Source organism: Trachurus japonicus, chromosome 4 (assembly GCF_045865225.1).
Source record: "Trachurus japonicus isolate A0001 chromosome 4, Traja_1.0".
NCBI classification, from domain to species: Eukaryota; Metazoa; Chordata; class Actinopteri; order Carangiformes; family Carangidae; genus Trachurus; species Trachurus japonicus.
The window spans coordinates 1,544,419-1,557,703 of NC_140910.1; the positions used below are offsets into that span (position 1 = coordinate 1,544,419).

The window sequence follows — 13,285 nt, forward strand, 5'->3', positions numbered from 1 at the left end:
TTTATATACACATTTTACACTAGTTATTGCAAACTAGTGAGACTTGTTGCGTACGAACTGATGAAGCCCCTTGGAGGCTTCATCAAGAGGCGAAACGTCTTCCCAGACAAATACAAGTCCCGTTGCCTATGATTCAATTTGCCCAGAAAAGAACGATGACCTGGATGAATGAGAATATCCATAGAGATGTTAATACTACATTGCTTTTGGAGCTGTCCTGGATTATCACAGTGCTAGTCTTGTGTAGCCTATCTAAGGAAGTGAGTACAGGATAAAGATCAGACCACTTGTTCTTGGGACTGCCACCCAGGGCTGGATTGGCTATAGGTCGATGTCTGGTGCGCCGTTGGCATGTTTTGTGCTGGTACAATCACAGCGGTAGTCTTTAAAACATGGAAAACAGCCCAACTGAAATCTCAGCCATTCCTCCTCGGCCCGCTCCCTCCCCACTGATATTCTGAATTCTCCTGAAGTTATAGGTTGAAAATGGAGAATGAGCAGAATACCACCATCTATTGATCAAGATAGGAATTGCAACAACACACTTAGGGATGCCGATCAGAGGAGCACAAAGGATTACATTTTTACCTTCATTAAACAGCTTCGGACTAATTGTGATGTTAGATAAAGCAGCTGCAAAAGAACGTGAGCTCTGATCAAGACAATACTGTAGCTATTACGGTAATCCAAAAAAAAAAAAATCTCCTGTGTTCCACTAAATAAACATTTATTCTGTGCGTTTGAGCAGGGGCAACTCAACAGGCACAAACAAACTTGGCAGCAACTAAAGATTAAATATAAAAATAACTTTGGTGTGGTATAATTTCATATACCAAGGGGTATATATCAAAGATATGTTTAAGTTATATGTTATAAAAGCATTATCTGTAAAGCATAACCTTATTTCTTAAGCTGCAATAGAGAACGCTAGACCACATACTCTAATTCTACTTACAATTAATAATAAAATTTGACTCCTTACCAACTGAGGCCCCAATAATGATGGAAAGAATGTGGAGAGCAAAATTGAATAAACACAAGGAAATCAATTTCTGAATGCTCATGTTCTCGATGACTGCCCCTGACATTTTTAAACAATTGTTTAAAAACTGAAAGTCAAAACCACCCTTGGTCAGTGGACTAAGTTCGCTGCAGCTCGTCCACCTGCTCACACCAATCTAACTGTCCTCAGGAATACATCTGGAATCATTGTGAAATAGAGCACAAAAGGAAGAATGGTGGGTGAAACCATTATGTGTTTAGATTCAGAAAAAAAACAGAACAGGTGTCTATAAAACACGATTCCTTTATTGCTTAAAGAATACAAGTTTGAAATATGTGTCACAACTAGGTTATCTGTCTTTACACTGAGGACTGACCACAGTCACAATGCAAATGTTTGACACTGCACCCGGGCAGAGGGGAAATAACAAATTCAGCCTGGATATCAAAGCATCTCACAAAGTCATAGGTTTATATTCCTCAACAATTTTTAACCTTGACCTGCTGACTTGGAGTCAGTAACAAGAATCACATTAGCACCTACACTTTTAAAATACACTCGATCTGGGCTGTAGTCTCTCCTCTGTCTTTGGTTCTATGAGACAAAAATATTCCATTTCTGAAAAGTGCAGCTAATGAGCAATACTGTTGGTGTTTCAAGGTAGAGAGTAATATATTTGACTGAGCTAAAATGAAGCTAAATGTCAATTTATTTTTCTACTTGACAAAAACAATTCCAATATTCACAACTGCTCAAATGATCCTCTGTTTAACAAATATATCAAGACTGAATAAAGAAAATCCTTTCAGTAAAAATGACCATCATACCACAGGCAAGCAGGAATCAACATTTCTGAAAATTTTCCAATCCAGTTCTCCTAAACCACCAAAGTGATCTAATCAAATGGATAACAAAAGTAAGCTATTGATTGGAAACTTGCAGCATTATCACTGAAGTTCACTGACAAATCCCAGGCAACAGCTGCCCTCAGGGTGTCCACAATACATCCAGAAATTCTACAAATTACACACAAAATAAGACAAAGACAAAATTTAACAGAAGTGATTACAAAAAAAAGGCGGGGGTAGAGACCAATCAAAAACTTCAGCAACAGCCTCTCATTCCAAATCCTTTTCAGGTACTGATATCTGAATGGGTGGCTATCTGCAAATCCCCAATCATCATTCTCCTCACTGTCCATTCCAAATGTGCATTCTCCATGTTTCACTGATGGATATCAGCAATGAAACACATGTCATGTCTCTGCCTATGACATTACTGGGATCTGTGTGCCAACACTGTCCCAGGAAAAGATTCAGGCATGTTGAACGGCATTCTGGGATTACATGTCATCCTCTTCGTCTTCATCCTGAGAGGAACCGACCTGCTGGGCAGTGCTGGCAGATGCTGCTGCCATCTGTGCCTGCTGGGCAGCTTGCTGCATCTGTAACCACTCCTGCTGGGCAAGCTCTGCCTGCTGCTGCCGTGCCTGAAGGCACCGTCAAACAAAATGGAGATGTTAGACATGGAACTCAACATTAGAATTTTTTTTTGACAATTAAAGAAGGATCCCTGGGCAATATCTGATGTTTGTTGAGAACTCAATTTCATGAAAATATTCTAAGAACAAGAAGAAAATATCACAAGTGGCATGCAAAAAGGTTAGTGTTCAGCGATCACAATCATCATCGTAATTATTTCGATCATCAGCTAGATTAGTTGCCCTAGTAATGACAAAGTTGCTGTCCTTTTTCCTTTCTACATTTAAATGTCTACTTTACTACATTTCCTGTTTGTACACAAAACTGAAACTTAATATGTAAATGTTTTTAATCTAACTGCTGTTGGAGAGAAGAGGTTGATAGTCAAGCTGTCATCCCTGATGGAAAATTACTCCCATCTGATGAGGAACATCCTGACCAGACTGGAGAGCTCCCTCAGGCTCCTTCTACAGCAGCACTCAATGCATATGTACATGGACTGTACATTTCACACACACTGCTGGAAATGCACACATTTTTCTTGCTAATATAGCTCTTTTTTATTTCTCTATCTATTAACTGTGTTCTATATTCTTCACTGTTGTCTGCTACTGCAACACTGTAAATGTCCCCATTGTGGGACGAATAAAGGTTTATCTTATCCTAATTGTGTGGAAAGAGTGACCAAGCAAAAACGTACATGATATACCCTCTTAGAGAGATATAGATAGATATTGAAGCATGTAAAAACAACAACAAGCTTAGGAAAAACAACAATCTTAAAAACTATTCTATACAGTGAGTGAGTCTCTGCATTAAACATTAGGTGTCCAGTAAATTGAGCCAATTCTCATCACAACATAAATACAAAAAGACTTGGAGATTTTTGGTGACTTATGTTTTAAAATTATACCTTGGCAAACAATTCCTGCTGTTGTCTGAGGAGCTCTTCCTCTGGTATGCCAAGGTTCTCCAGCCGAGAGCTGGCCTTTCTCCTTTTAAGAGCTACAGTTTTACACTCCTGCAGGACGTCTTTCACTTCCGTGATGTATGATGCGAAACCAAGACTCTCCAGGGCTGTGGTTTGAAAACAAGAGGAAAGTGAAATGATTATCACGTGTTGTTTAAAAACTATTGGCATGGATATGGACACATCCCCTACTTTATTTCTCATTGTATTAAACTGTTCTGGACTCACCATTGATGACATGCTCAGGAGATATAGTCTTCTTGTCAGACTTGTTGCATATTTCATTGGCTTCTGAGGATATAAGGTGGATAAACTCTGTGCAACAGTTAACCACAAGCTCCCTGGCGTCGTTAGCCACCCGCACGTTGGGGAGAGTTTCTTTAATCATCTTGTTGATAGCTGCCCTGGGAATTGTGAGGTCATCGTCGTTTCCAGAGGAAGAAGCCATCGTGGCAGGAAAATGTTCACAAACCAGATAAATGAAAACTCCTGTTGTTGGCTGTGAAACACGTTAGCAGACGTTGACAGACCTTCTCGACCCGATGAAGTTGACGTGTGATGCCCGGATAGAGACAACGTCAACGGTGACTGAAGTTAAATCTCAGACGTTTCCTCAAACTTAGCCGTCTGTCTAGCTTGTCTACTGGGCTAACAGCTAAATGTCAGAGTTGTCCCGGGTTGAATGCAGGCTCAACGTGCCCCGCCGCCAATATGGAATGTCACGGAAAATAAAATGTTCCAGAGACGTTTACGCACAAAAACACAAAACAACGTAATGCAGGAGAAAATACTTAGCCAGCTCAGTAGCTAGCTAGTAGCCGCGGTCCCCGTCGCAAGAAAGCCGCAATCCAGAAGACAAGCGAAAGCGGAGCGAGAGAGCATGGCTAACGCTAGGCTAACAGCTAACAATGCAATGTCCGTGCCATATGTAGCTGGACAGTTGGACCGGCGGGAGAGGACGATACAACACTGCACGTTACTCGTCTCTGAATCGCCCAGGTGAGCTACACATCGTCAAACAATCTTCGAGCTACTGGCGATTAATTTAGAATTTTGTGTTATGTACAATGTTTAGCTCACATTTTCCCGGATACAACGTCAAACAAAGAGCCGGATATGGTGGGACCACAGACTGTATGGGTGGGACTCGTGAAGTCGCCTCGGTGTTTACCGCCATCTGCTGTTACTGTAACTTAACGTTATTCTGCCTGCACAGTGTGCACATTAACCATTACCGTATGTAAGTTAGGCAAATGCAATTATGGCAACTAGTAATGCTAAGATCTAATCATAAATATCTTTATCTTCTCCATTTTCTCTTAAATGCATGTGATTTTTTCCCCTCAAAAAATGATAGATGCTTTGTTGCAAGGGAGGGGCGGGGCTATTTCCTACGTCAGCAGCATTCGATTGGAAGTCACGAAATGTCGTCAGCGGAAGTAATGTTTGCCGCCAAAGCGGAAAAACGCCACTGTCGCTTTACATGTCATGGATAATAGACCCAAGATACATATCAATAAGTAGTTAACAATATCATAGTCAGGCATAAACACGCTATAGTCCCCGGCTAGTTTGGCTTAGTAGCGGTCCATATATAAGGTAAGCACGATTCTCTGGTCTGTGTTTGATGCTCAGCTATACTAACTGGCCTACTCCAGCTAATTGTTAATGGCGGCTTATTACCACTATCAACCCGGTGCTTCGGCCTTGTTTTTATGTTCTATATATCCAAGCAGTATGTTTGTTTATCTTATGTTTTACCAGAGGCAGAAGTCAGGAGTCATGCAGGCATTTTTGAAAGGAGCAACTGTTCACACGACCAGACCTCAGAAGGCAGCAGGGGGACCCAGCACAGAGAAGAAAGCCAAGGCTGTTCCTTGGGTAGAAAAATAGTAAGTAAAACCTCAAAGGTTTGCTGTGTACTGTGACTGTTTGATTGTATCAATTAATCCACCAGAATGTGCTGTACAGAAGAGTTTTCGGCTGCCCGTCCTGGGTGAGGGATCCCTCCTCTGTCTCTCACCCTCAGCTTTCTCTTGTTGTTTCTTGGGACTTTTTCCTCAGTGGATGTGAGCGTCTAAGGACAGATGATGTTGTTACAATGCTATGTAAAGCCCTTAGAGATAAACTGTTTGTAAAAAGGGGTAAACTAAAATTGCCTTCCCTTGCCTTGCCATCACAACAACAACCAGCCCCTCATGAACACACACACACCACAAGAACAAGAACTCGGACCAGACCATTTTCTCATGTGACTGTTCCTCTCAGAAATGTGAAGAGTGTTAGTCACCTAAATGTGGCACACACCTTAAATCACAACAATCCTGTAAACGACAGGCATGCACATTACATTCATGTCAACATTTGTGAGACAGAAAGGCAATTACAAACAGTTTGTCTCTAAGGGCTTTACCCAGCATCATGACCACATCCTCTGTCCTTAGACCCTCACATCCACTGAGGAAAAACTCCCAGGAAAAAACAGGAGAAAGCTCAGGGTGAGAGACAGGGGAGGGTTCCCTCACTCAGGATGGACAGACATGCAATAGATGTTGTACAGACAAGAAAGGCAAGGCATCTTTATTTATATAGCACATTTCATACCAAGAGGCAACTCAATGTGCTTTATATAAAGACAAAGCATTTAAAAAGAATAGCATAAAACTGCATAAAAAACAAACAAATTAAAAATTAAAACACACAGTTAAAAGCAAGACCAAAGAAGAAGGGGACAAAAAGAATATATAAAACTATTAAGATGACTTCGATTGCAAATCCAAGATTACAATTTAAAATTCTTTAAAAGAGCCGCTGTCACCAGCGAGGCTCCAGCAGCTCGGAGCCGAAATAGGAAGCTCTCAGCCGACAGTCCCGCCCGGTCTTCATCTGGAGCAACACCGTGTCCTCCCGCGGTAAAATGTGATGGTCTCTGGGCCAAAGCAGGCCGGCACCACCGACCCGTACCACAGAAAAACCGCGACCACCGGTGGGGCTGGTGTTCCCGACCTGCTGAGGCCGAGAGACCATCACATTCTGCGGCGAGAGGCTGTGACACGGCACGGTGCATCTGTGTTATTGTTGAATTTCAATGATTTACATTCTCCTGATCTGTTTGGGACATAAAGCCCTTATATTAATTCTGCATATGTTCTTTGGTGACTGATTTGATGTGACTGTTGGAGGTCAGATCTGAGTCTATCAGCATGACAAGGTTTCGGACTTGGTCTTTAGTTTCTAGAGACAGTGACTCAAGGTGTTTACTGACAGCAACCCTCTTCTCTTTATTGCCAAAAACAATGACCTCAGTTTTTTTCTTGATTTACCTGAAGGAAATTTGTAGTTTTTGTTTATAATTCATTGTTTTATTATTATTATTTATTTACAGCGAGTGTACCAATAAAATTACCACTGAGTGCAGTGTGTAATCTGTGAAGATTAATAATATTGTCTATATCAAATGTGTCTGATTAATTAGTGAGACATGCTAACTGAATATTTACATGCTCTGTTTATTTTCCAAACCTCAGCAGGCCAAAGTCTGTCGATGAGGTCGCCTTTCAAGAGGAGGTGGTAGCAGTGTTGAAGAAATCTCTGGAGGGAGCGGATGTAAGTAGCATTATTTATATATGAGGGGGTATGACCTCCCTTTGCTGCCCAAACAGCCTCATTTCTCTGGGGTTTTGATTCCATAAGATGTTGGAAACATTTCTTTGAGATTATGCGCTTTGTTGACATGATTGCATCACATAATTTCTACAGATTTGTCAGATTTTTCATGGCAAAAAAATACATACCGTAAAACACCAAATAAAGGCCCGGGCCGTTTGCTTAAATCGCAGGCGTTTATTAGGGACCTGCGTTTATTTATAGTGTGTCTCCATTCAACCTAAACCTACTGGACCTCCTTCTGGGGAAAGAGGGGCTTCACTTCGTGGCGGCGGGCGGCGGTGGAATGATACGTGTTTCTTGAGACATTAACTCATTGAGTGCCAGACCTTTTATGAAATGGTCAGTGCCATGTGCCAGCGTTTTGGGGCATTTTGAGTAATATGTCAAGACCCAGAGAATATTTTGTACTATGACTCTGAAAACACCAAACAGCTCAAAGGAAAGAGGAGACTCTCTATTTAACTAGGGAAAAAACCATTTGTTTGTACCTTGTTCCATTCTTGATTTATCTTAAGTTGAATAGAGCCTGGTTGCACCAAAAAGACCACTTTTTTTCTAGAAAGCTGAGAAAAATGCATTTTTGTGAAAGAGAGTCTCTCAAGAAAAACGGTGATTTATCCGTTTTAATTTTGGCTTCAAAAACATGTAAGACATCTGAAAATTTCATTTCACATGTTTTTTCATTGACCCCCCCCCCCCCAAAAAAAAAAAGACAAAACAACAACAACAACAACTAAAATACAACAAGTACGAGCGGTTGCTGCCCCCTCAGCCTCTCCTACGCCCCCCTCCCCCTCCACCCCCTCCCCTCTCCTCTCCTACTTCTCCTCCTGCTTCATCCCCTCGTCTCTGAAGTACGGAGGGAGACGTCGTGGCGTCTTCAGCCTCAGTGCTGGACGCGGCCGCGGCAGCGACGCACCGCGCTGATCTCTCGGTTCGTCGTCACGACGTCGGTTTACAGCAACTGGTGAAACTGACTCCGCGATCCGCTTTCTGGTGCTGATCATCTGGATGAGTTTACCTTTTCTGCCTCCTCCCATCACTTCATGCTGGAGCTATGCTAATAGTATCTGTGGCTAAGCTTTCCTCCAGCTCCACGTTACACTTGTTCCAGGCTCTGCCCGTCGTTTTTCTCTAGAAATAGAAACTTTTTCCAACTTTTTTATCTCTGTACCGATCGCGCTCGTCTTCTCCTTCTTCTTCACTTCTTGCTCTGATCTACAGTCTTCTTCGTTCTACACATCCCAGAAGTCCCAAAATTACTCACACTGGCCCTCATTTATCAAACTTGCGCAGGATCTGGTGTAGATTCTGGTGTAAATATCAGTGTAGGCCAAGTGTGTGATTTACTAAAAGTGTGTACGCTGCTGATTTCGGCGTAGAACCGGCGTGGTGGTGGTGATAAATCCGGCGGCTGAAAACGAGCCTAATTTAAATGTCACGCCCGATATATTCCTGCTTTAGAGGCGTCGCCCTGCCCCTTTTACGACATGGAGACACGGAAGACGGCCAAGAAGAGAGACTTTACTGACATTACCGTGTTGAACAGGGAGAGGGCGGCAACATTAAATATCTGGACATTGATAGATTAATAATTTTTGTGATTGATTCATCTCAGTTGCTCAAAATAAAAGTCGAGTTAAATTTTCAACACGGACTTGGTTGTAGCGTTTCTTTTTTTTTTTTGGCTACTTTTTATCTTTTTATCAATATAAACAACAACAACATGTGATCCACATCGCTGCGTTATTAGACTATGGTTTAATAATCATTCTGACACAGCAGCACTCCTTCCTGCATGTTCTACGCTGGTTCCAAATGTGCGTACACCTGGTCAGAGCTGGCGTGAGATTTGTGCGTACCGTACGCTCACGCTCAGATTGATAAATGCCGATCCTTGCGGTGAATTTGGTGTACACCCATTTTTTTGGTGTACGCAAGTTTGATAAATGAGGGCCAGTGTGCGCGAGAGCGTCCCCATTTACCAGCCGCAGAAAAGTGCATTTGACGTCTATGGACGTCAATGGCACTCAAGCGTTGGATTTTGATTGACGTCCATAGACGTCAATGGCACTCAATGAGTTAAAGACGGCCGGGGCAGACTCGTTCTCGGTCTCGCTGACCTCCGCGGTCCAGACCTGCACAGGTACCAGGGAATGAAGTAACTAATAATAATGCAATGTAAGGTAGCCTAACTAAATACGCGTACGAGTAATCAGAGCAGTAAATTGTTTATGCTACTTTTAAAAGGAGTAATAAGTAATTTAAAACGAGGAGCGAGCCGAGCCGACACTGTGCAGCCCAGGACAGGTGTTGAAGTGCAGATGAGAGGAGTGGACAGACCTGGCGGGAGCAACCAGCCCAGAGGCGCCTCGTCTGTCCTCAGCCGTCTTTAATGTCTCGAGACACCCCTTTCAATCCGTTTAAGGTTATTTGTTTATGTTTAGGAAGGTTATATTTGCATAAAATAATTTTTGGCAACCAGAAAAACAATGTTTGGGATGGGCGTTTAATACAAAAAATATTTTGCTACACCCGGCGGATAATTGGAACTGCTGGCAAATTGGGTCTCAGCCATTATTTGAAGTTTTACGGTAAAAGGAATTAAATCAACATAAAGACAAAAATCAGCTAAATAATGTAGACTTGCTGTGATGTCCCACAAAGCCAAGAAGGCAAAGTCTCATTGGAGTTTGTGTTGCAGCTTCCCAACTTGCTCTTCTATGGTCCTCCTGGCACAGGAAAGACCTCCACCATCTTAGCTGCTGCAAGAGAACTTTATGGGTGAGTAAACTGTTGATGGGTTTCGGGTTGAGAAGCAGATACTTTATTTGTTCGTCAGTTTTATTTAGTTAGATGATTTGCCTGCTTTCTCTTGATGGATTTGTACCCCTACACTGTGTCCTACAGCCCAGAGCTGTACAGACATCGAGTGCTGGAGCTCAACGCCTCTGATGAACGGGGCATCCAGGTCGTCAGAGAGAAGGTTAAGAACTTCGCACAGCTCACTGTGGCTGGAACTCGTTCAGAGTGAGTCAACATTAAAAATAATATGGAGCATTATTTTGAAAAAAATGTAAAGTTGGGATGAATAGATTTGGTGTAAAGTAATGCGTTCTATATTATAGTGGGAAGCCATGTCCTCCTTTTAAGATCATCATCCTGGATGAGGCAGACTCTATGACAGCACCAGCTCAGGCTGCACTCAGACGGACCATGGAGAAGGAATCACGCACCACTCGCTTCTGCCTCATCTGCAACTACATCAGCAGGTCAGCTGACGAGTCACAGTGATCAGCATGCAAAAACACACTCTGTGAGGGTCTGATTTGACATTGCTGTGTGTCTGTGTGGTCTAGGATTATCGAACCTCTGACCTCCAGATGTTCCAAGTTTCGCTTCAAACCTCTAGCCAATCAGATACAAGAGGAGCGCCTGCTGCAGATTTGTGACAAGGAGAACCTCAAGTACACAAAAGGGGTAAAAAAAACAAAGTATATGAGAGTATATGTTGCTCTTAGGTAGATCAGTTCAAACATTGATACCACCAGATGAGAGGCAGTCAACAGGAAGTGACAGTCACTGCAATATTAAATAAGTTAATTGTAAGTTTTGTTATTTCTGCGTAGCCAGTGTAATCATTAGCAGGTTACTCACCAGTTGCCAGATGAAATGTTACAATCTGGCATCAAACTTGGGTCCTTTCCTCGCCAAGATAATCTTTGTGGAGGATTAATGACTGTTTCTTTTCATTTAGAGTATAGCAGCATTGGTGAAAGTGTCTGAGGGAGACTTGAGGCGAGCCATCACCCTCCTCCAGAGCGTGGCGCGCCTCAACACCGACAAAGAGATCACAGAGTGCACCGTCATTGAAATAGCTGGGGTGAGACGGCCGTCTTTGTGTAATATTGCAGATGTATACTGGTAACTGACGACACATGAATTTGTTACTTCAAACATCTGTACATCTGAAATATTGCTTCACTGTATATCAGTCCTGTCACTCTTGTGCTGTCTTATAGGTTGTCCCAGAGAAGATGATTGACAGCTTGCTCCAGATCTGCCTCAAAGGAACATTTGAGAAACTAGAGGTTGCAGTCAATGTAGGTGTTTACATGTCAGTGCTTTGTTCCTGTGTTTGTGTCTGAACTTACAACACTGTTTTTTCTTTTGTTAGTTGTCAAAAAGAACCATGAGAGCCTGTTTCATCTGTAGTTCCACACATTTCTAAAGTTGACAATGCAAGTGAACTCATTCTCTGTACATCAAATTCTCACATGGCAACTGTTTTGTCCGTCAGAACATGGTGGATGAAGGCTACGCAGCTACGCAGATCTTGAGTCAACTCCACGAGTCGATCATAGAGCAGGACCTGACTGACAAGCAGAAGTCAGCCATCACAGAGAAGATGGCGGTAAGTGATCTTATGCAGTGCCCAGTGGCACAGAAAGATAGGCAGGCCATTATATTAAAGTGGGGAAGTAGAGGAAAAGCTTGTACTTTCACACTTGGTGAGGCATCTATGAGTGAAGTATCATGATTTATTGAGGAGCATTGAAAACTAAGTGGTAAAAGTGGATGGGATGAAGAGTTTTGAATAAGTGTGATCAAATCTGTAGCTGCAGACAGATAAGACACATTTTAAATCCATGTTGGTACACTGGGCTTCATATCATTTAGGTAATTTGGACCAAAATTACACTTTTACTGCTCCATATCTGCTGAATGAGTGTTTCCCATACATTCATTTATTCATGGCAGCCCGCCACAAATAAATTACGTCCGCCACGAATAGATTTTACGGCTTTTGGCTCGACCAACGCAGTATCGTTCCGTTGTAGTGCGCGGTAAAAGCGAAACTCATACAGGAAACACTGATGTTTGTACGTCGTGTTGCAGTAATTGAACTTCAAACAATACAACATTCTCTGGTAATCATGCTAAATCTTACCCTCCTACAAGACATACTTTAGACCTAAGTTAATTTGTTTTTCCAACCAATAAAACTGTCATGATGAGTAGTATTTGAGTCCAACATTCAGTTGTATTACTGCCATAATTCACTCAGATCAGTCAAAATTGATGTCCTTCGGCTAAGTTTGTGTTTGTTTCCTCCCTGATTCAGGTTGTGGGCAAGTGCCTGGCAGATGGTGCAGATGAATACCTGCAGATATTGAGTCTCTGCTCAGTCATCATGCAGCAGGCCTCCCAGAACAGCAGCTAAAACTCAAAAGCAGCATCTCTTCCCCAAGGAAAAGGCTTTCATCTGATTCCAACAGGACCTATGGACCGCTGATCACTCTGATAAAACTAAGGTGCAGTTTGGGGCATATTGTCTACTAGAGAACACCAGATAAGAGTGGGGTTGACTGTCAGAGACTTCATCCTACCTTCTGTATCCCGCCACTTTATAGTGAGCACAGATTAGACACAACTAACAGATATTATTGTTAAATATTCAGGTGTCTTGTAGTTTGGTTCATGTCACTTCTTACCAACCAACCCTTTGTATACTTTTTGAATTTTGGTAAATAATAAATACTTTTCTATACCTGTTCAGCATCCCTTCCTTTGAAGTCTTGGCATGATATTGACATAAACAGATGTTAAATACACAATACTACTTCTAAGATTTAAAATGCATCACTTTGACTGCGTCTGACACCCATCGACTCGAGTGTTTTAGTTTAAATGAATACAAATGATTTGAAGTGATGACATAGATACCCACATTTGGTTTCTGATTCTCTGTTATTCTCAGTCATCACGTATTTCTAATTTTTTTTATACTCATCAAATGACCTCTCCAGACAAAAACAGCACCATTCCCAACCATCAGTGGTGAATGCAACATGAATGAACAATGAACATATTGGCCAGCAGCTGTAGCCTATTTAAAATCTTGAAATGTCTAGTCTTACTTTTTGTCATTTCTGTTCCCTGCTTGTAATATTTTCTGCAACCAAGAAAAGTAACAGCATCACCCAAAAAATCTGTATCAGTCAGGCCCTAGTAACTAGCAACAAACAAGTAAAAAACAACTAGGGCCTAGTTGTTTGTTGTTTACACATGATTGAGCAATCTTTACTTCACAGGTTTAAACAAGGGTCGGTTAATTTGATTGTGAATAAGATCCTCAGGACATGTTTAATTATATGTTTA

General features: G+C 41.9%; 2 protein-coding genes across 3 annotated transcripts; one reads left to right on the forward strand and one right to left on the reverse strand.

Annotated features, from left to right (window-relative positions):
• Nucleotides 1-1,290: 1,290 nt before the first annotated feature.
• dr1 (down-regulator of transcription 1) lies at nucleotides 1,291-4,560 on the reverse strand. Its single transcript, XM_085773245.1, has 3 exons — nucleotides 3,683-4,560; nucleotides 3,398-3,561; nucleotides 1,291-2,492 (listed from the first exon to the last, which is right to left on the reverse strand). Exons 1-3 carry the CDS (start codon nucleotides 3,900-3,902, stop codon nucleotides 2,346-2,348), a joined length of 531 nt encoding a protein of 176 aa, XP_085629371.1. The 5' UTR covers nucleotides 3,903-4,560; the 3' UTR covers nucleotides 1,291-2,345.
• A 301-nt stretch (nucleotides 4,561-4,861) lies between these two features.
• On the forward strand, nucleotides 4,862-13,094 carry rfc4 (replication factor C (activator 1) 4). Of its 2 annotated transcripts, none has more exons than XM_085773249.1 (11): nucleotides 4,862-5,053; nucleotides 5,219-5,346; nucleotides 6,982-7,060; nucleotides 9,828-9,907; nucleotides 10,034-10,153; nucleotides 10,252-10,395; nucleotides 10,483-10,603; nucleotides 10,881-11,006; nucleotides 11,146-11,226; nucleotides 11,424-11,537; nucleotides 12,249-13,094. In XM_085773249.1, the coding sequence occupies exons 2-11, from the start codon at nucleotides 5,237-5,239 to the stop codon at nucleotides 12,345-12,347; spliced, it is 1,074 nt and encodes a 357-aa protein (XP_085629375.1). In that variant the 5' UTR covers nucleotides 4,862-5,053; nucleotides 5,219-5,236; the 3' UTR covers nucleotides 12,348-13,094. The 2 variants fall into 2 exon arrangements, with proteins under 2 accessions (XP_085629375.1, XP_085629376.1); XM_085773250.1 differs by having other exon boundaries at nucleotides 4,882-5,053; nucleotides 5,225-5,346.
• The last annotated feature ends 191 nt before the right edge of the window (nucleotides 13,095-13,285 follow it).

Bases quoted from the DNA above. Each gene is read 5' to 3' on its own strand.
- dr1 (XM_085773245.1), bottom strand. From the start codon at position 3,902: ATGGCTTCTTCCTCTGGAAACGACGATGACCTCACAATTCCCAGGGCA. The intron at 3,562-3,682 runs GTGAGTCCAGAA...TTCAAACCACAG, and splicing joins TCCTGAGCATGTCATCAATG to CCCTGGAGAGTCTTGGTTTC. The intron at 2,493-3,397 runs GTATAATTTTAA...CGGTGCCTTCAG, and splicing joins AGCAGGAATTGTTTGCCAAG to GCACGGCAGCAGCAGGCAGA.
- rfc4 (XM_085773249.1), top strand. From the start codon at position 5,237: ATGCAGGCATTTTTGAAAGGAGCAACTGTTCACACGACCAGACCTCAG. The intron at 5,347-6,981 runs GTAAGTAAAACC...TCCAAACCTCAG, and splicing joins GTTCCTTGGGTAGAAAAATA to CAGGCCAAAGTCTGTCGATG. The intron at 9,908-10,033 runs GTGAGTAAACTG...TGTGTCCTACAG, and splicing joins GCTGCAAGAGAACTTTATGG to CCCAGAGCTGTACAGACATC.